Source organism: Chlorocebus sabaeus, chromosome 26, assembly GCF_047675955.1.
Source record: "Chlorocebus sabaeus isolate Y175 chromosome 26, mChlSab1.0.hap1, whole genome shotgun sequence".
Classification (NCBI taxonomy): domain Eukaryota; kingdom Metazoa; phylum Chordata; class Mammalia; order Primates; family Cercopithecidae; genus Chlorocebus; species Chlorocebus sabaeus.
In genome coordinates, this window is record NC_132929.1 from 49,071,027 (window position 1) to 49,093,182 (window position 22,156).

Genomic DNA, 22,156 nt, shown 5'->3' on the forward strand with positions numbered 1-22,156 from the left:
CAGGAAATACACAAATGGAGACTATTACTTTAGCTTAGCAATTATTCATAAACAGGGTCTATGCCATTCCACATTTTGAGTAATAAGGGCTAGTCACCATGGCTATGTGAGAAACCTGTTGTAAACCGTGAACTTAAATCAGTATGTGTATACTTAGAAAACCTAAGCATGAATTGGGAAGGCCCATATGGATTCTGCTGTATTGCTGCATGGTGCATGGTGCTTTTGTGCTCATTCTGGCCTCAGAGAAGGTTTCTGTTGTATATGGCACAGGACAGCTCCATGAGGATAGACTTTCCATCAAATAAGTACTGTATAGTACTCTGATTTCTAAAGATTGTGAAGTTTGTTACTTGGAACTGTGATAACCATGGCATTTCCCTTAACTGATGGGGATTCATCCCTGGGTTGTTCTCTGACTCTATAGAAGAAACTGTATTAGATAGTCCAGCATGGTGTCAGCTATGTCACTGTACTGTCTTTAGACCCAGGACATCAGGAGGTCTGAACTTGACCCTTTGTGGATATCAGATACCCTCAATACCCAGGGCTGATATTCAATACTCAGGTTTTGAGAGTTGGACCCTTACATGAATAGTGATATACACAGATAACTCTTGTCCCAAAAATTCAGCCACATTCACTGAAATCTCAAACCATGAGCTTTGTATTGCTTGTTTAGAAATTGTACCCCTGATTTTAAAAGCAGTTTTTGTCTTCGTGAGCCTTTTTGGTTTTGGGGGGGTTTGTTTCTTTGTTTGTTTGTTTGTTTGTTTTTTGAGACAGAGTCTTGCTCTGTCACCCATAATGGAGTACAGTGACACAATCTCAGCTCACTGCAACCTCCCCACCTCCCAGATTCAAGTGATTCTTGTGCCTCAGCCTCCCGAGTAGCTGGGACCCCAGGCACCCACCACCATGCCCAGCTAATTTTTGTATTTTTAATAGAGACAGGGTTTCACCATGTTGGCTAGGCTGGTCTTGAACTCCGGACCTCAGGTGATCTGCCCGCCACAGCCTCCCAAAGTGCTGGGATTACAGGCATGAGCTGCCGCATCCAGCCTCATGAGCCTTTTTGAACAGGAGGTAGAATTTTCAAGTTATTTTAAGAAAATTCAAGCATGAATACATTAATATAATCACTGGATTATAACATTTTAATATGCCTATAGAATGCAGTAGAGAATATAGTTTATTACTGCTTCTCTTAACATTTTTCTGTAATTTTTTTCCTGAAAGAACACAAGTGGAAATAGTCTTTTAAATGAATGGTGGTTATCTATTAACTCCGAATTTTCTTTCTTTTTTCTCCATTTCTCACCTTTTCATTCCATTATATTACCCTGCATTTCCCTTTTATTTTATTTTTGTTTACATTAAAATGCCACTTCCCTTTTTAAATTATTTTCTGCTCAGACACTTCTGAAGTTGATTTATTTGTTATTAATGCTCCATACACTCCAGTGCCAGATCCCACTCCCATGATGCCACCAGTGGGAGTTCAGGCTTCCATTCTGAGTCATGACACCATAAGGATTACGTGGGCAGACAACTCACTGCCCAAGCACCAGAAGATTACAGACTCCCGATACTACACCGTCCGATGGAAAACCAACATCCCAGCAAACACCAAGTACAAGGTACTGACACATTTGCCTTGGCCGAAAAAAGCTAATCATTGATGTTTTCTAATTTTAAAGTTCTCAATTCATGTTTTTTCCAGAATGCAAATGCAACCACTTTGAGTTATTTGGTGACTGGTTTAAAACCGAATACACTCTATGAATTCTCTGTGATGGTGACCAAAGGTCGAAGATCAAGCACATGGAGTATGACAGCGCATGGGACCACCTTTGAATTAGGTATGTGTTGTCAGAAGCCATGTCACATGGCTGCTTTTACTTCCCAAGGAAAGAATTGAGTGCATGAATTGACATATTTACAAAACACGGTGAGCAACTACATTTGGAATTCAGTGTTTGCTATTTCAGCTGATGAGTTATTTTTTTTTAATTACTGAGCAAGAACATTAGCAAATAACAGGATTCTACAGGGAAAACAGATAAATTACAAAGCACTGGGTAGATGTAAGGGATTATTGCCATTAATCCTGCTTTACTGGTAAACTGAGATAGAGAAGATGAAGTGACCTGCCCTTGACCAAACAGTTCCAATGCCATGCTTGCTTGGAGCCTGAACACTTTGCTAGGTGACCCCAAAGCTGCCTCTGCAGTTTGCTTGCAAGCAAATTAGTGTCTTATAAAATCTTCCACTGAAATAATCCTTAAGGTCTTTGTAAGTGGAGATGAGAGAGAAAAGATGACTAAGCAAATTAAAGAGAGAACAGGCTATCTGGGTTTGAGAGTCTGTTTGGTTTTTGCTGACTTCTAGACATGCCTTTCTGCTACCCCCTGGGCTTTCCTAGTCTAGGGATATGCATAACCATTTCAAATCTCTGTCTAGTTTGGCCTCCTATTTCTTTCTCTCCTATATAAATAACGAAAAAATAGAGTTATAAATCCACAAACTGGGCTTGGCCTCAGTGTCTTTTTGTCTTCTGCACAGTTCTTTGGACTTCGTACAGAGAAAAGGGTTGGATTTGAAGAGTTAGAAATACAGTGCATCAAAGTTTAAACAGACCTTGAGTTTGCTTTCTTTGCCAACCATTTTAAGAAAATGTTTTTACTTCACTCCCAACCCATTAGCTAACAAATGAGATTGTATTTTCCCTTAGGATATTTGCATTTCACCAGGCTTCCTTACATTTTATACTAGGAGAATTCTAGTATTTTAGGAAGAGTTGAGTAAATTTAAGGATGTACTTACTTTGCTCATTTTCCTACTAGTATGTTAAAAGTTTTCAGCTATCACATGGAAACACAAGAAACATATTGTCCTGTTGTATAAACAAATGGCTTCATTTTAGAACTGTAACCTCAATAGTTGGCAGTATGTTTGCAGAATAAACTCATAATGAAAAATATCTGTAAATCATCTATTCTTTGAAGAAATAGGGCTTTTAAAAGTTATATTTGGGGCCGGGAGTGGTGGCTTGCACCTGTAATCCCAGTGCTATGGGAGGCTGTGGCAGGCAGATCACCTGAGGCCAAGAGTTCGAAACCAGCCTGGCCAACATGGCAAAACCCCGTCTCTACTAAAAATACAAAAATTAGCCGGATGTGGTGGTGTGCACCTGTAATCCCAACTACTTGGTAGGCTGAGGCACAAGAATCACTCGAACCCAGGAGGTGAAGGTTGCAGTGAGCCAAGATTGTGCCACTGCACTCCAGCCTGAATGACAGAGCAAGACTCCATCTCAAAAAGAAAAAAAGTTATATTTGGTTTGGAGAGCCAACTATAAATGAGAGAGAAAACTGTTATACAATTTAAAATATTCTAACAGAATAATCCAGTGTGACAGGGAAAAAGTCATCTTGAACAAATTACATAACTTCTCTAATTTTTTGGTGTCCTGATCCATAAAGCAGAGATAGTGATAACTGCCTTTCAGATTTTCTACAAATATTAAGTGATATACTATGTGTACGTTACCCGGTATACAGTAGGTACTTGGTACAAATGCCACTTGACTTCCTACCTAATTATCCTGTTTATCCCTGACTCCCAGCCAAGATGCCAATTCTGTATCTTCATAGTATGGTGTTTCCTCTTTGGTACTCTGCATATTCTTCTTTTTATTGCAACTTTTGATAGACTGATTTCTTTGAAGCCGGAAGCTTTATCTTTATTGCCTTGTGCCCTTTATTATGCCTTACAAGTGGAAAAGGTTGAAGAAATAGTGAACTAATTTGAAATGGACAGAAATTATTAAAAATATTGTTATTTTGTAGTTCCAACTTCTCCACCCAAGGATGTGACTGTTGTGAGTAAAGAGGGGAAACCTAAGACCATAATTGTGAATTGGCAGCCTCCCTCCGAAGCCAATGGCAAAATTACAGGTAAGATGCAATCCAGTGTGCATTTCTTTGTGCCCTCTTCCTGCCTGACAGGATTATTCCAGGAGAGTACAGTGTTGCTGGAAGAAGCGGGAGTCTGAAAGCTGGCTTGGTCATTTTATGGGAAGGTGTGAGTCACGATGGTCCTTGAAATTGGGGCGAGGCCGTGCTGGTTACCCATAGCGGCATAAAATGGGTCGCATGTTGGTGGTTCTGACTGCAGTTGGGGATGGGAGGCACAAGAAGCCTTTGGCTATAGTGGGACTTCGTAGACATTAATTTTCCTCAGGAACTCTGTCTCTGCCTAGATGGACAGCTTCAGAATTATATACCCCCTCCCTGGTTCTATAGAGTAATACCCAATAAACAGAGATTCTGCTCTTATACCCTGAAGCCACAAAAAAAAAAAAAAAAATTAGATATTTAATTCCTTTTCCCCACCCCCCAAGACCTGCTACTTCAGGTACCTGTGCTCTTATAATTAGAATTAAAAGTGTGAACTGGCCTAGGCCTTTGTAGGGACCTGGAATTTTTTCCTTGTACTTGCAGAGGAAAGCCTTCCACATTAGAGGGGACACTCTCCTTTCCTCAGCCTTATCAGGGAGGGAAGCCTGATGGGGTTCAGCTGCTCCTACTTCCTTTGGTGCCTCTGCCCCATGTAGGTGTGTGCTGAGGAACTGGGGTGTGCCCTAAAGTTCCTTTGTATGAATAGGTGGCCTAAGGAAATGGAAAGTGTTTCTTAGCACTGCCCTGCTTCTTGCTTTCAGTAGGAATCTCTTTCTGTACACCCTGGTCTTTTATGTCATTTTTTAGGTTTTGACTTTGCCTCTTTTGTGAAAGAATGAATCATGACTTGACTTGGATCACATTTTACTTTGTCTTTTAAAACCAGCAACAACGCAGTGCCCTTTTGCTGTGGGTAAGATAGACTCATGGTTGTGACGCTTCCCTTCTCAATGTGGGGATTAAGTGCCACCTGGTGGAAGTATCAGGTGACAGTTCATTGTGACTCTGCCGAGGAGTTTCTAGGAGATCACATTGGTGAGAGCTAAAACAGCCTGTCAGGCAATTCCTGGTTTTCAAAACTGCATTATTTTAATTGTAGACCCTTGAGGGTTCACTATTCAAATATTATGCTATAATATGCATTTGATGTAATAGGTGCTTATTGATTTACTGAATGCAAAAGGAAAAGCAGGAATGAGATTTCTTTTCCCATTAACTCCTTTGGACAGGTTACATCATATATTACAGTACAGATGTGAATGCAGAGATACATGACTGGGTTATAGAGCCTGTTGTGGGAAACAGACTGACTCACCAGATACAAGAATTAACTCTTGACACACCATACTACTTCAAAATCCAGGCACGGAACTCAAAGGGCATGGGACCCATGTCTGAAGCTGTCCAATTCAGAACACCTAAAGGTAATGCTCCCCAGGCTGAGGGTTTTGTTGTGTGTCTCTTTAGTGGGGCTATGCTGACACTATCACTTGAGCATATAGAGTCTGTGGATAACATATGAAGTCTTAATGATGAGTTTGTGAGCCATGGTATGAAGATTTATCCCAGAATGATTCCTCACCTATTCTTTGACCACCAAATCAGTGTTCCCCAGGTTACCAGCCTAAACATATCATATAAAAGAGGACATTGGCTCCAGGCTATTTGGGGCAGATGAATTGCAGTGATCTAAAAGTTTTTACCAATCAGATCAGATGTGATTCTTTTGGTTCCCATATAGAGAAATAATAGTGTGTTCTTGTGATGGATGGTTCAACTCATGCAGGCTGTTAACCTGAAAGACTTATTTGTGAACCTTATAGAGAAAAAGAGACTAGAAAGGGCCTTTTAAATAAAACCCTAGAGAAGAAAATGAAGATAAAAGCATTGAACCAAGTGAGCTTAGGCTAATAAAATTTAACTGGGGACTGAATCTAAGGAATTATGGAAGCCCTGTGTGAATTTAATTTCTGTTAGTACTAAAGTCAAGATTCAGTTTGTTTGGAAGTTTGTGGGGGTTTTAATTTTTTTCCTTTAAAAAGTTCTGCCTGTCCCATCTTCAAAGCTTGTGATCCTTGCTCTTGTTTTTTCTTCCCCTGTGCTTGGCCTGTTAGCGGACTCCTCTGATAAAATGCCTAATGATCAAGGTAAATGAGTAGATGGCCTCTCTTTTCTTTCCTTTCTTTTATGACCTATTATTAGCTTTTTTTTGTTTTTTGTTTTTTGTTTTTCCTGAAAAATCAGCACCATGTATTAAAAGCCACACATTTATTGGCCAAAGTAGAGTTGAGTCCATGTTCTGAAAAGCTGGGGAATTTGTGTAGAAGCTAACTAGGCAGGCAGAAGAAAACTGAGTCAATAAACTGGGTCCTGCAGCTGTAGGAGATTGGTCTTAAGTGTGAATGAGATCATCTTTTGTGCTAAGTTCTGTAACAACGATAGGCATTTGAGTCATGATTAGACCGATCATACCAATTGTTCATATTTGTAGCATCTGGAATTTTATTAGTGTCTTTAAGTGGAAAGTTGTATCACATTCAGTGAATACCCTATTTTCCTCTTCCCACAAAGAACCCACAGGTTTACCTCACTAAATGTTATGATTCTCTGTGATTAAATTACTGCTTTGTTTATTCTGTTACCATAAACTTAATTCAGAGCTCTTTTTTCATTTCTCCCCTTAAATATGTCTTATCATATTAAAAGAGGACCGAAACTATTTGAAATGAAAACTTAGGCCGGGTACAGTGGCTCACGCCTGTAATCCCAGCACTTTGGGAGGCCAAGGTGGGAGGATCATTTGAACCCAGGAGTTCAAGACTAGCCTGGGCAACAAAGTGAGACCCCCTCTCTACAAAAAATAGGGAAAAAAAAGTTAGCCAAGCATGGTGGTGTGCACTTATAGTCCCAGCTACTCCGGAGGCTGAGGTAGAAGGATTGTCTGAGCCTGGGAGGTAGAGGCTGCAGTGAGTCATGATCACACCACTGCACTAGGCAACAGAGTGAGACCCTGTCTCAAAAAAAGTAAATAAAATAATAGTAATAATTGAAATGCGGACTTAGGAAACAAGGGCCTCCATGTCACCATTCTTGAAACCATCTGTCAGTTGTCTTTCCACTGTAATTGCCATGGTGGAGGGATAACTATACTTTGTGATTTTTATGTTTAGGAAGTCAGCTAATGCTAGTATGTTTTCCATACTGAGAATGAACATTAAAAGTAAATTTAATGATTGCTCTATTGGTTTAAGAGTAGTTATTAGAAATGCAGGGTATTTGGATCTTGGCTAATGGCAAGGAAGAGTCAGAACTTGCACTATCGAGTTTTCCAAAACACTTTGGAAACGTGTTTGCATTCAGTGAGTCTTTTGCTGTATGTTGGAGAAACTGCAAACATACTTTCTGTTGTGTGAAAGTGCAGGAATATAAAAATACCCATAATATGTATATGCACAGAATATAAATGGGCTCATTGTTTTCTCACTTGACTCCATAGCCAGAGTGCCATTCTTAGCTGCATGACACCTCTGGTATTTAAAATTCTTTACTCATTGATGTTTTTGGTGCTCGGTTCATCCTTGGAATTTCTTGTTCATAGTTTACATTCAAGAGAAACAATGTTAGGAAATACAGGAATATAAACCATCCAGTTTGTTAGCAATGTGTGTTCTTTGACAATTATGTACATAATACAATGCTCTGGATAGTTTGGCTTAAATGTAGCCTGTCAGTCAGCTAAGTACACTTAAACCTGAAGAGCCTTGCAGGTGCTAGGCCATCTCCACCAGCTAGACTTTGTCATAGTGAAAAGCATATGAGGAACAACGGGACTCTTAATATATGGTGTGTGTCATTTGGGAGAAATGATGGCATTAGAAGTAAGGAGATAAAGTAATATGTGTGGACAATGGTAAAAGGGCCAGGGACTGGGAGTAAATTCTAGAATATGCCCATAGCGTAGAACAATGTTATGCTTCCAGAAACTGAAAACCTACCAAAAGAACTCCTGTTACCTTCTTTTGGTAGGTTTTCAGCTTCTGGAAGCGTAGCATTGTTTTAGTCACTCGATTTATTCTCTTAGATGAACTGCATACACAAACTTCAGATTTTAATTTTTTTCATTTCATCAAATACATTATATATATATATATATATCTCCCGATAATTTATGGAAGTACTTGACATTAGCTCTAATGTTTCGCAGAAACACCTAGTTTATACATTCTAGTAAGGCTTTATTTGTAGAAATAACTCTCATTTATAAGTGTTTTTTGAAGCTTCATGCTCTCTGCCTCTGTAAAGGGAAGATTATACTCTTTCCTGAAGATTTTTTATGCTTGTAATAGGAGTAGTTAACATTTATGGAACATTTACTATGTGTCAGGCAGTATTAAAAATATTTTATGGGATTCAATTTCCATTTAATCCTCACAACAGCTTTGTGAAGTGGATACCATTATTATCCCTCTGTTACAATGAGAAAACTGAGGCCCAAAAAGAATAAACAAGTTGCCCAAAGTCAAACAGTTGCATATGATGGAGGCAATATGCAAGTGCAGTCAGTCTATTAAACAATGTGCTGTATTAGCCTCTTAGTTAACTTCGTAAAGCAGCTTTTACTTTGCAATTCTTTCAGACCTCTTTTCAGAAGAAGTATGATACTGCTTTCTGGGTATAAACCTTAGAGCTTTATTGGAAAAAGGTCCTTGTATTTGCTTTTCCCAAGCAGCTTTTCCTATAAATGTGAAGAGCAAAATTCAAGACCAAGTATAAACATTTTTTTAAAAACTGATATTTGCCCTTTCTGAGGCCTGCTTCTAGGGTGGTCCTATGCCTGAGGTCAGCAGCCTCACTTAGTATGTTCCCTGATGATGGATTAGGAGACAGTGTCTTTTTGAGCAACTAGGAGGAAGACTGTTTTTTTCACTCCTGAATGTAGGTGACTGAGCAGGAACTGAGAACCTGATTTGAACTTCCATTTACCTTCCTGCTCCTGCTTAGGGTAACTTTATATTCAGAAGGACAACTTTGTAATTTGAGAAAAGAATCTAAACAATACTAATACCTGCTAGGTATCCACATAGCCAGGTCCCTTGGAAGAGTATAGTTCTTTAATGTAGACATTGACCTAATTAGTCCCCTTGGTTCCTTTTCTAGGAGAAGCTACTTTTGCTGTAAGTCCTCTGAGCAGTCCTTTGGGAACTGTTTCCCAAGCTAAAGAAATAACACCTGCTGTCCTAGCTTCTAAACAGCAGTGACTGAGCTCACAGCTGTGAGACAAGGGTGTCAGTCTTTCAGATGCCTCATTGCATAGAAAGCTCTACCTTAGTTTGCTTTCCACACATAGACTATAGAGTCCCGTGATTTATGTGCTACTTTATTTTCTCATGGACAGAATAGACTAAAAATTATGTTTTTTGTTTAAAACACTCACTAGCTATGAAGTGGACTGTCACGCCAAATGTGTGGGGTCATTATTGACATGATTTCTTCTCCTTTAGCCTCAGGGTCTGGAGGGAAAGGAAGCCGGCTGCCAGACCTAGGATCCGACTACAAACCTCCAATGAGTGGTAAAGCCCTTCCCATGATGTTTTTTCCTTACTATGGACATGAAGCAGTTTTGCTTAAATTTTTGAAATGTCTTTTATAGCTCATGTATGGTGGGTTGTAGCATATTAACCTGTTTTCTTTTATTACTAGATCTAAGTGTTTGCCAAATCACTCCAAGCCCGTGCGTTGTAGGACCCATAAATAAAATTGTTTCCCCAGTTATCCAACTTAAGATTAATTCCTAAACAATTTGTTCATCCTGTTGCCTACTGCCTCTAGAAAAGAGTTAGAATTTTGCTTTCAAAAATAAGCCCTCTAGTAGGATTACCCACCATCCAAAACAAACCAAACAAATGCTTTTAGAATCACTGAGTTTTTGCAACACTACTACTTACTGCAATATTTTTAGTTTAGTAATTCTAGAAAATTCTTCCACTCTCCTAGCCATCCTGAGAGCTGGTGTCTTCTAATTTGATGATGACACCCCCATCTTTACGGAACTTCAACATGTATAAACTGCTTTCACACATGAAGTCACAATTGATTCTTACAACACAGTGAAGCGGGGAGAACAGATACCATTATTCCCATTTAATACATGCAGAAACTCAGTGGAGAAGTAATGTGCCTGAGGCCACCCGCTAATTATGGCAGTCCTAGGATCGAAACCCAGGGCTTCTCATTTCAGGTTGTGCTTTTCCCACTGTCGCATTCAACCTAAAAAAGCAGTGGGTCCTATACCAGATGTGGAAACCTACTAGGAATGACTCTTACTGTCTCTTCACATATGGAAGAAAGAGACATATGAGAAAAACGCCTGTCTTCTAGTAACTTGGATTGTAATTGTAGGAATACAATGATGTCTTAGTCTCCAGCTATCTACTTACATCAAAAGTGGAACTGCCCAGACTTTAATGAAATCAGCCTTAAAAGAACCAGACAAATGTATATCCTTCCAGAAATAATTATGTTCCAGGTTCCAGGACTCTGTTTATGAGTTTCTTCTTCTCCGTGCATATGTGACATTTATATTGTATCCACCGTGTAATTTTTAAGGCTGTGGGGAAAGTAATTACTCCTTTGTCTTTCTTTCGTTTATGTATTCACTCATGCATGGCATGTTTTTTTTTTGGTTTTTTTAGTTTTTGTTTTTTTTGAGATGGAGTCTTGCTCTGTTGCCTAGGCTGGAGTGCAGTGGCATGATCTTGGTTCACTGCAACCTCCGCCTCCCAGGTTCAAGTGATTCTCCTGCCTCAGCCCCCCGAGTAGCTGGGATTACAGGCACCCGCCACCATGCCCCGCTGATTTTTGTGTTTTTAGTAGAGATGGGTTTTCACCATGTTGGCCAGGCTAGTCTTGATCTCCTGATCTCAGGTGATCCGCCCACCTCGGCCTCCCAAAGTGCTGAGATTATAGGCAGGAGCCACCACGCCCAGGGCCCGCATGCACGTTTTTAAAGATGCAGGCTGTATGTGACAAGCTGTGGGAGCAAGAGGAGTGAGTAACAAACTACCTGATAAAGGGAAAGCTTCCAAGAAGAGGTGCCGTCTAACCCGGATCTTCAAGGATGCTAGAAGATTGCTAAATGTCAAGAAAGGGAATGAACATTCCAGGAAGCAATATCAGCATGTGCAGGGGCATGGCAATACGCTAATAAAACAGCCTGCTCTCTCCAGGAGTCACACTGCATAGAGAGGGTAGAGATTGACTTGAAAGTGCAGGTTAGAATCAGCCTGTCAAAAACTCAAGTACCAGTGTTAAGAAATAAGAGCTTTATCCTAAAAATAACATGTGAAATATCTGACGTGACTGGTACCCTATAACATCCATGTTTTATTGTCAACTATTACTACTCTGATAACAGTGAAGAATAAGTTGGGGGCTAAGAGTATAAAGTCAGGGAAGAGGGGTTAGGAAGCTGTTACAGGCCAGGCGTGGTGGCTTGCACCTGTAACCCCAGATGCTCAGGAGGCTGAGGCAGGAGAATCACTTGAACCCAGGAGGCGGAGGTTGCAGTGAGCTGAGGTTGTGGTTGTGCCACTGCACTCCAGCCTGGGCGACACAGTAAGATTCCGTCCCAAAAAAAAAAAAAAAAAAAAGAAAGAAAGAAAAAAAACAGTAGTCCAGATGAGGCATAAAGAAATGGCATATATATTGTCCCTGGTAGGACTGTTCTTTGGCAGCTTACTCTTGCTGTATCTTAGAAGAAAGCTTTTGTCCAGCTCACACGTTAGAGGTCAGATGTGAGTAAATGAGAATTTGTCAGTTAAATGCAGGCAAGAAACACCTCCGCCTCTGCCTGCCTCCCATACTTCAGCTCCCCAGCCTCTAATTTGCAATGCCTGCCCTACCAAATACCCAACCCTGTAGTTCAGCACTGCTGTTAATGACAGTGTTATGGAAAGCCCTACTCTAATATGAACAGTATGGTCCATTTTAGTGGCCCCAGTACCATCATGGTCTTTCCCAAATATAAAAATGTTATTTTATTGAAGGTCAGTATGTACAGTTTAAATTGTCTGTCTGTTTACCTTTTTCTCATAAATGAAAGATAAAAGTGATTTAGCCAAATGTAGAATAAGCTCTTAATCCCTTCTAAGTCAGCCCCAGATTTAGCACTGTACTTAGATATAGTCTATAAAATCAAAGAAGCAAAGTTGGAGGGTCAGTTAATCCAGCGTTGTGGAAGGGATTCCCACAGTGAGTGTAAGTTTGGATTAGAACATAAATGTATAAGCCAGGTTGTTAGGAGAACCACTTCAGGAGATTTATTTTTGTTTGTTTGTTTGTTTTTGTTTTCCACCTAGACAGAGTCTCACTCTGTCACCCAGGCTGGAGTGCAGTGGTGTGATCTTGGCTTACTGTAAGGTCCGCCTCCCGGGTTCACACCATTCTCCTGCCTCAGCCTCCTGAGTAGCTGGGACTACAGGCGCCCGCCGCCATGCCTGGCTAAGTTTTTGTATATTTTAGTAGAGACGGGGTTTCACCGTGTTAGCCAAGATGGTCTCTATCTCCTGACCTCGTGATCCACCCACCTCGGCCTCCCAGAGTGCTGGGATTACAGGCGTGAGCCACCACGCCCAGCCAAGAGATTTTTTTTTTTTTGAACACATATTCCAGGCCATACTTTGATGGTAGGAATTTCTCTCTGGTGGTTAGACATGTGTAGTGGGATTTGCCACATTTCATAATATGAGCATATATAGCTTAAATAATGAGTAGGGAAGCAAAGAAACGTGCTTCAAGAAATGGAAGACAGCAAGACTTAGAGCTAGATTACAAAGCCTAGACCTCATCCTTTCAGCAATAACAATAATAGGAAAAGGAAAAGAAAATCTCAATTTCCTTCTTCAGGAAATCTGGGTGACAGAGTGAGATTCTATCTCAAAAAAAAAAAGGGGGTCCTAAATGGTCCTGCCTCTGCAACTTTTCCAGCCTCATCCCCTTTTTCCTCCTCACTTCCTTCTGACTTGCATCTCTTTGCTTAAACACTGGCTGCATTTCTCTTCCTTGATAAAAGCTTGTTCCTGCCTCACGGTCCTCCCCTTGTATGATAGGATCTTTCTTATTCAGATCTCGACTAAATGCCATCTTCTCAGAGAAGCTTTTTCTAACCACTCAATCTAAATTAGCTACCCAGACACTCTGTATCATATCCCCTCATTTTCTTTTTTTCACACCATTCGTTATTAACTAATAATTTCATATTTATCGTTTGTCCCATTCCCCCACCAAACATTCACATCTTTGTTGTTCACCATTGCACCCTTAGTACCTAGAGCAATGACTGACACATAGTAACCATTCAGTATTTGTCAAATTAAGGCATACTTCAGACCTACTGTTTCTTGAAGTTGAACAAGAGAATTAACTCTGCATAAGCTGTGTATCTATAAAAACAGACTTTACTTTTCATGTAATTTCTATAATCTCAGATATCTGTCTGCTGGGGAAAACTTTTGCTTTGTATGAATGAACATTTTTAAATGGTTTTGAAAACCAGAAAACTAAATGATTTATAAGTGGTGCTTTACAAGACGAGTTTATGTATCACATGAGACACCAGAGAGGCAAGACTCTTTATCTGTCTAAGTATATCTTAACCTTTGAAAGCTCTTGAATGTTCAGTACAATTTGAGAAGCTTTAATTAAGCACTGTCTTTGAGCAGGCTCTGTCCTGAGCACTGTTCACAGGACAGACTCTTAGCTGTCTAGGAGCTCATCATCTAGAGGAGAGAGCCATGTTCACGCAGCACTTTTATATGAGGCAAAGCAATGATCAAGAAGTTCAAGTGAGATATTAATGGTTCTGTAGCTTGATAGTATGCAAGTTTTAAATTCTCTAACACTAACACATATACCGTTTCTCTCTCTGCAGGCAGTAACAGCCCTCATGGGAGCCCCACCTCTCCTCTGGACAGTAATATGCTGCTGGTCATAATTGTTTCTGTTGGCGTCATCACCATCGTGGTGGTTGTGATTATCGCTGTTTTTTGCACCCGTCGTACCACCTCTCACCAGAAAAAGTAAGAAGCCCCAAATGCACCCCTTAGATTTTTGGCATCTTATCTTTTGCTTCCATGTGACTTCTGTATATGGAGTGGTACACAAAGTTAAGGCACAAAAATACATGAAAAGGAATTTCAGATATTTTAAAAGAAAATGGGAAGTGGTTCCTCTTACATGTATCAGTCAGTGTCCTGGCAGAAAAGACGTGGCACATTTAAAAGTATTTCAAAAGAGGTGATTTACAAAGTCATAGGTGGGGTTAGGGAAAACTAGGCAGGGATATTCAGAGGCTAGCAGCTATGATAAGACACCATCATCCTTGGGCCTGAAAGGGCAAGAGGAGAGAGCTGTTTTCAGAGATCTGAAGCAGTAGGAGAGGGCTTCCTGACAAGAGCAAGGTGGGTGCTAGAGGCATGCAGCCGTTGCCAGCCTCCTCCCAGCGGACAGTGGCAGGAGAAGAAACACCTACCCTCCAGCCTCTTGCCAGTGCCTAGTATTAGCTGTACCCAGCTAGAAGCCAGGAAACCCAGCAGGATTGCCAAGTAGATGTAGTTAATGTAGCTCAACCTCTCAGGTCACAGAGCCAACTAGAGAATAGATGTGGTGAGGAAAGTGGAAAGTGTCTGGCGTTGCTGGCCACCCCTTTGGAGCACTGTCTGTACATGCCCATGGTGAACCCGATGTCCAGGAGTCTGTGGGCATTCTCACAGGCTGTATCACAGCACAAATGCCAGCCTAGGTGGAAGAAGACCGTAGGCCTGTCATTCTAAATCTAAGTTTAAGAATATTTTTAAAGAAGTGCTACCAAGTGTGGAGGGTGGGGGTGGGAGTGGGGTTGCTTTAATGAACAGGAAAGGATCATTGATAATTAATTTATCCGTTTCTCAGAGAGACTAGATGTCTGCTAGCCGTGAACTCCTCTGGGATTTTGAGGGTTGTGGGTAATGGTCTAAGTGCAGATAGCAAGGGGCTTAGTTATGTAACGCTTGCTGATACCATACACTCCTACACTTGCAAGAAGCCTTGATCCTAAATTACATTCAACTCAAATATCTGGTTGGCAAGACAGATAGAAAAAAAAGGAGATTCCTGAGTTATTCCTAATAGCAATACCATAATATAGATAATAAAATGACTTTAGTTGCAATATCTTGAAAGATCATAAGATGGGGGTGTTGCTCCACTAGAGAAAGAGAAATTCATGTTTATGTGATTATCCATGCAGACTTAATCTGCCCAAGACAAGGATGCATGTATTTAATAATCATAAATTTGTTCATTTTCACTGTACCTGTACAGGGCAAGTACAGTCTACCCTGTAACTGCTACTGGTAATGACTTTATGTCATTTTTTGTAGGTTATGTGATATTTTAAATCTCTCTTTCTTTTGCCCAAATGAAATAGCTTTCCATAGCTTGTACTGTATCATTTTTCCAAGAAAATGGAGGCTTCTTTTATAATCTTTCTGACCACTGCCTCTTACAACTGGTGTCTCTCGTTGCCCAGGCTGGAGTGCAGTGGCACGTTCTCGGCTCACTGCAACCTTTGCCTCCTGGATTCAAGCAATTCTCCTGCCTCAACCTCCCAAGTAGCTGGGATTACAGGCACTCACCACCATCCCCGGCTAACTTTTGTATTTTTTAAGTAGAGATGGGGTTTCACCATGTTGGCCAGGCTGGTGTCGAATTCCCGACCTCAAATGATCCACCTGCCTCAGCCTCCCAAAGTGCTGGGATTACAGGCGTGAGCCACTGCACCTGGCTCCATCTACTTTTAGTAGTGGAAAACTATTATTTTTAAAGCCTCAAAGACTACATTTATTTTTCTACTCTAGAACTTTTCTTCAAGCCTCTTTATTTGACATTTCATATTTATCTGTCTTTATGAACTTGATTTTATATCTAGTTTTAGAAATATTGGGATCTTTATTTATTGTTCTTTTATTAAAAGAATTTGAAAACCAAAATGACAATTCCTTAGTGCTTTGGAGGACTTCAAAGTAAATTTTTTTTTTTAGACAGGATTTCAGTCTGTCACCCAGGCTGGAGTGCAGTGGAACAATCTCAGCTCACTGCAACTGCCACCTCCCGGATTCAAGTGATTCTCCTGCCTCAGCCTCCCAAGTAGCTGAGATTACAGGCATGCACCACCATGCCCGGCTAATTTTTGTATTTTTAGTAGAGACGGAGTTTCACCATGTTGGCCAGGCTGGTGTCGAACTCCTAACCTCAGGTGATCTGCCCGCCTGCGCCTCCTTAATAAGGTACTCAGTCTTCAGATTGAAAGTAAGAAGATGAGTTGGTAATAGGCTCTATTCTGTGTATTGGCACATCCTACAGATTTGGGTCCCTTTGTCGAAAGTCATCGTATCAGATCTTCACAGGGTTTTCCCCTCCCCCACTTCCCCGGGTATCTGCTTTGCAAGTATTCCATTGACTGTTGAAAAATATAAGTGAGCTTTTCTGGCTACTTTTCTTCCTCTGTAATACCTGAGGTTCATTTAGATGGTAGCTGCTTAGAGAGTCTTACAACCTCAAAATTGACAGAGCACTTAGAGAATCTAAACCCTCGTTGGTTCTCAGCACATTCCGCCTTAGCCCTTGACTGACAACAGATAAGCTGGGCTTCTCCTTCATGAAGAAGGCAGAAACTGTCAGATGAGAACGACCTCAGCACACCGCCATCAAATCTGACACCTTTCTACACTGGTGATCATTGTTTCCTCTTCCCTCCTAAGTGTACTTCCCCTGTTTGAAGCCACTTCCACCCTTTACCCCCTGAATCTCATTGTCTTCCATTTTTCTAAGACTTTTTACCTGCTATTATTCCTCTCTCCAGCATAGCTGACCTCTTACTCATTATTGGCCACCTCTTCAGTATTTAAGTGTTCTCTAACTTCTTCTTAATTATAATTAAGGAATAATTATAATTACAACCTTACCCCTACCCCCACCCCCTGTATGGTCCTTATCACCAGCTGCTTACAAACCTGCCTTGTCCACCACAGATTTCCTTGATTACTTGCTTACACTCTTATGTCTGTTCACTCCCTACCCATGCATCAGTCCTTTCTAATCTTTATTCTGCCCCTACCACTTCACCAGAATTGCTTTTGTGGAGGTCACCAGTGACTGCCATATTGCTAAAGCCACAGAACATTTTTCAGTTCTCATCTTAGTCTCTCAACAACATTTCACACAGTCAGCTGTTCCTTCCTTCTGGAAACGTGTTCTTCTTTTGTATCCATAACAGCATGTTTTGTATTGTTTTTGTTTTTTTTCATAGGCCCTCCTGTCTACCTAGCCATCAAATACAGACATTCCTCAGGGCCTGGGCCTGGACTTACTCTCTTCTCCTTCTGTGTTCTCCCCAAGTGATCTCATCTGCTCCCATGGCTTCAGCATTCCAGCTACTCTTGTATTTCTGTCTCCAGCCAAGGCTTCCCTCCTCTGAGTATCAGACTTGCACACCCAGTTTTCTCTTCTACATTTCTTCTTGAATGTCTCAGAGACACTTCAAATTCAGCACACCCCGAGCAGAATTCATCATTTTTTTAGGCAAACCCGCTTCTGCTGCTTTAAACCCAATGTTAAGTGACTTAAACCAGAAACCTTAACATCATCCTGTACTCTTCTTTCTTCTTTACTCCCACCTCACCCTACATCCATTTATTTACCAAGACCTGTCATATCTGCCTCCCAAATAACTTTCAAATCTGCCTCTTGCCTCTACTCCCACTGTCCCATGCCATCAGTTATGGCTGAGATTGCAGTAGCATCCTAGCTGGTCTCCTCTTCTATCCCCAACCCCACAGGGCCATTCCTCACATCACAGCTGGTATAAAGTTTTAACTCAGAAGTGATCTCTTTACTCTCTTGCTTAAAACCATTTAATGGTTTCTCATTACTCACAAAGGGAAGTTCAGACTCTTAGCATTGTCCTAAAGGCTCTGTATGATCTGGTCCCTGACTACCTTTCTAGTATTATTTCACATCATTCTCTGCAGGGTTCACTATGTGCCCACTACTCAGGATTTCTTAAAATCCTTCTAATATACCACCAGGGCATTGCTGTCTGCTTTAGGGTTTTGACATAAGCTGATTTCACCACCTGGAATGCACTTTCTATTCCCTTTAGGTCTTAGTTTAAATGACGCTTCCTCCTCTAGGTTTTTCCTGTTCAGCTTAAGTCCAACTTTTAAGAAGTTACTCTAACATTTGGCATTTCAGTGAGCTCAGAACATTTTAAAATAATAGTTCAACATCTGTATTCCTCACTTCATCAAAAATTCTGAGGGCATAGCAGTCTAGCACAGGATCTGGCATACACTGGGTACCCAGTATGTCCTCATTAGGGGTAAGTAAGAGAGTGAATGGAGAAGCTAAAACACAGAGGAGTAGACATTGTTGTCCCCATTCTTGACTCCATCTAGTTTGTAGTCCTAGTTTAGCAGTCTTCGAAGTTGTTCCGGCCAGGCGCAGTAGCTCACGCCTGTAATCCCAGCACTTTGGGAGACCGAGGCGGTGGATCACCTGAGTTCAGGAGTTCGAGAACAGCCTGGCCAACATGGTGAAACCCTGTCTCTACTAAAAACACAAAAATTAGCTGGGCGTGGTGGCAGATGCCTGTAATCCCAGCTACTCGGGAAGCTGCGGCAGGAGAATCGCTTGAACCCAGGAGGCCAGGTTGCAGTGAGCCAAGATCGCACCATTGCACTCCAACCTAGGCAACAAGAGCAAAACTCCATCTCAAAAAAAAAAAAAAAAAAAAAAAAGGTTGTTGCCGCCCTCCTTTATAAGCCATAGACTTTCCTTCTACTCCGTTGTTATGTTTCTACATTGCTCTAATTGGAAACTTGTGGATGAACCTTCTGGTTTAGAGATTATGTAATGAAAAATGCTATCTTAATCTTTTAACAGTCAAAAAAAAGTAGTCACAAGGCAGGATTCAAACATAAAACCCTGGTAAGTGTCTAAATATGTGTGGACAAAATAGAGATACATTTACTCTCCCCAGGAGCAAGCTTTTTGTTGTTGTTGTTGTTATTGTTGGGGGCAGGAGGTATGTTTTTAGTTTTTGCCTTTGCTTGAAACATCTCTCAGAAAAGGCAGTTTTAATCACTCAAGCCTTTTGACGAATATGTTCAAATGAGTTAAGAAACTTCTCTTAACTTCGTGCCTAGGAAGCGAGCTGCCTGCAAATCAGTGAATGGCTCTCATAAGTACAAAGGGAATTCCAAAGATGTGAAACCTCCAGATCTCTGGATCCATCATGAGAGACTGGAGCTGAAACCCATTGATAAGTCTCCAGACCCAAACCCCATCATGACTGATACTCCAATTCCTCGCAACTCTCAGGATATCACACCAGTTGACAACTCCATGGACAGCAATATCCATCAAAGGCGAAATTCATACAGAGGTACCATTTTAAGTGTAGGTTTTTTCCTCAAATGTTAGGAGACTGTTTTCATTTAAATCATTTTCCCCCTGAGGTTGCCTTCATTTGGTAATTCCTATATGACATCAGATTTAGAGAAATGTGTGTTATAAGATTTGGGAACATATGATAAAGAATAGCTAGCTTCTTATGGGAGAGAGGTACTCGTATAGGTACACACCCATACGAGACAATCTTGCAGATCTTTTAGGTCTCTCATCAGGCTTCGGCAGTGTGATATTTAAGCATTTGAGGCTGCTAGCTAGCCCATGTCTGTGCATTTCATTCAGTGTCTTCAGCTGGCTTGCAGCTAGCATTGTGGTATTCAGAACGTTCTTCGTCTGGAGGCCCTTTCAGACACTCTGTGAAGTGTGGCGGGCAGCATTGTGACGTCCACATTGATTCAGCAGGAACTCTTGTGATGCTCTCATGATCATTTTCCTCTTTATTTCACTTCTTGCAGAAATGTCTTGTCCCCATTGTGTTGTTTGTGAATTCTGAATCCCCTACTAGAAATGTTTCACTGTTGAGGCTGCTCAGTGGCATAGGGCACATGCTGGTAACTAACCTCCACATTTAACATCTAGGGCATGAGTCAGAGGACAGCATGTCTACACTGGCTGGAAGGCGGGGAATGAGACCAAAAATGATGATGCCCTTTGACTCCCAGCCACCCCAGCGTAAGTAGAAGCTTCTCTTTTCCTCAGTGCTACCAATCTGTTCAGTCATGTAGGGGAACAACTGTGAATGATCTTTTTGACTTCACTGGATTCTAACACAAAGATAATCTACCAAAGCTTTGACACCTTGAAGGAGGAAGTACCAAACACTTGCCATATTTTGCAACAAACATTATTCTTGAGGCTAGCGTCGTTACGTTTATGGTAAATAAGCTGAAAAGCCAATGTCTCCAGATCCCCGGGAATAGGGAGGTCTCCCTAAAAGTGCATCGTATCTCTATAGGAGAGATGGGAAAGCTTCCCTCCAGACTAGGGCTAAGGATAGCCCGATGTTACAAGTTTTCGTTGTGCTTCCTGATACCAGTGCTAATGAGCACCTATGGAATTTATTTTTTTAATTAATAGATTTGAAGGCCAAGCAAGGTGGCCCACACCTATAATCCTAGTGTTTTGGGAGACCAAGGTGGGAGGGTTGCTGGAGGCCAGGAGTTCTAGACCAGCCCGGGCAATGTTGTAGTGGGACCCCATCTTTACCAAAAAAAATAAAAATAAAAATTAGCCATGACAAAAATTAGCCAGGTGTGGTGGTGCAAGTCTGTAATCCCAGCTATTCAAGTGGCTGAGGCACGAGAATCTCCTGAACCTGGGAAGCAGAGGTTGCAGTGAGCCAAGGTCGTGCTGCTGCACTCCAGCCAGGGTGACAGAGTGAGACTCGGTCTCAAAAAAAAAAATTAAAAAAAAAAAAAAGCCAGGCATCATGGCACACAACCTGTAGTCCCAGCTACCCAGGAGGCTGAGATGGAAGGATTTCTTGAACCCAGGGTTTAAGGTTGCAGTGAGCTACGATTTTGCACCTTTGCACTCCAGCTTGGGCAACAGAGCCAGGAGCCAGTCTCTAAATTAGTTAAAGTAATAAAATTTAAAAATAAAATTATTAGACTTTATATTTTAGAATAGCTTTAGGTTTTATTGTATGGATTTTTTTTTTTTTTTTTTTTTTTGAGACAGAGTCAGAGTCTTGCTCTGTCGCCAAGGCTGGAGTGCAGTGGCACGATTTCAGCTCGTTGCAGCCTCTGCCTCCCGGGTTCAAGCAATTCTCCAGCTTAAGCCGCCCAAGTAGCTGTGATTACAGGCACTCACCACCACACCTGGCTAGTTTTTTGTAGAGACAGGGTTTCACCGTGTTGGCCAGTCTGGTCTCAAACTCCTGACCTCAGGTGATCCACCCAACTCAGCCACCCAAAGTGCTGGGATTACAGGCATGAGCCACCATGCCCACCCAGCCGGAATTTTTTAAACAACATTTTTCATTCTTGATTCGTGCCTCACTTTGATAAGCATAAAGGTTTCTGAGCCTCTTTTAATAATAGTTGAAATTCAAAATAAGTTAAATATCATGATTAAACCAGAAAGCAGTGGGACAAACCAATTCTTTCAAACTACTGTGTCCTCTCTCTTGTCACTGTTTTCAAGGAAATGAAGCCTTTCAGACTAGCTAGAACAGTGGGGCTTGCAGTTGAGGGAATTCTCAGCCATCTGTCAACAAATGATGAGATTTAATAGCCGTGAATGTCATACATGCAGCGAGGTGCACAATGACATCGTGCACTTGGAAAAGTTCCTCAAATCCCCAACCTCTTGGTGGAAGCTCCAAGCATGTGGATGTCTGCACACCCATTCCCTCTCCCACAAACACTATACACAAACGTGTAAGATTATTACAAAGATCGTCTTTGAAAGAGTAACACCTTATTTGTTAATAGGTAATTTCAGCTCAGAGTAGCTTATGCTTGTGGTCCTTGATGGAAAGAAAGGCCTGGACTTGGAAGCATGCGGGGGAAAACCTGGTTTCCCTCTTATAAGAGGTGCCCTGGATGGGGTTCCCAGGTTTAAAGATACAAATGCCCAAGAAGAGTAAATTAATCCATTCTAGTTGCTTCTGATTGATCAAGAAGATGCTAGCACTACTGCTTATTTGTTTGTTATGTATAAGACTTCAGTTCCTACCTGAACTG

The 22,156-nt window shown here is 41.2% G+C and overlaps 1 protein-coding gene across 9 annotated transcripts in view; it reads left to right on the forward strand.

Moving 5' to 3' along the window:
* The window catches only part of NEO1 (neogenin 1), a 256,385-nt gene that overhangs the window by 222,130 nt on the left and 12,099 nt on the right, over window positions 1–22,156 (forward strand). For 5 of the 9 annotated variants that reach the window (XM_038010150.2, XM_008015976.3, XM_008015977.3 and 2 more), the window contains 9 exons: window positions 1,417–1,640; window positions 1,724–1,862; window positions 3,852–3,959; window positions 5,192–5,386; window positions 6,077–6,109; window positions 9,464–9,532; window positions 13,891–14,038; window positions 19,205–19,443; window positions 20,049–20,141. In XM_038010150.2, coding sequence (XP_037866078.2) covers window positions 1,417–1,640; window positions 1,724–1,862; window positions 3,852–3,959; window positions 5,192–5,386; window positions 6,077–6,109; window positions 9,464–9,532; window positions 13,891–14,038; window positions 19,205–19,443; window positions 20,049–20,141 — 1,248 coding nt within the window. The remainder of the gene's footprint in view (window positions 1–1,416; window positions 1,641–1,723; window positions 1,863–3,851; window positions 3,960–5,191; window positions 5,387–6,076; window positions 6,110–9,463; window positions 9,533–13,890; window positions 14,039–19,204; window positions 19,444–20,048; window positions 20,142–22,156) is intronic. The other 4 variants (XM_008015979.3, XM_073012297.1, XM_008015980.3 and 1 more) reach the window with 4 other exon arrangements.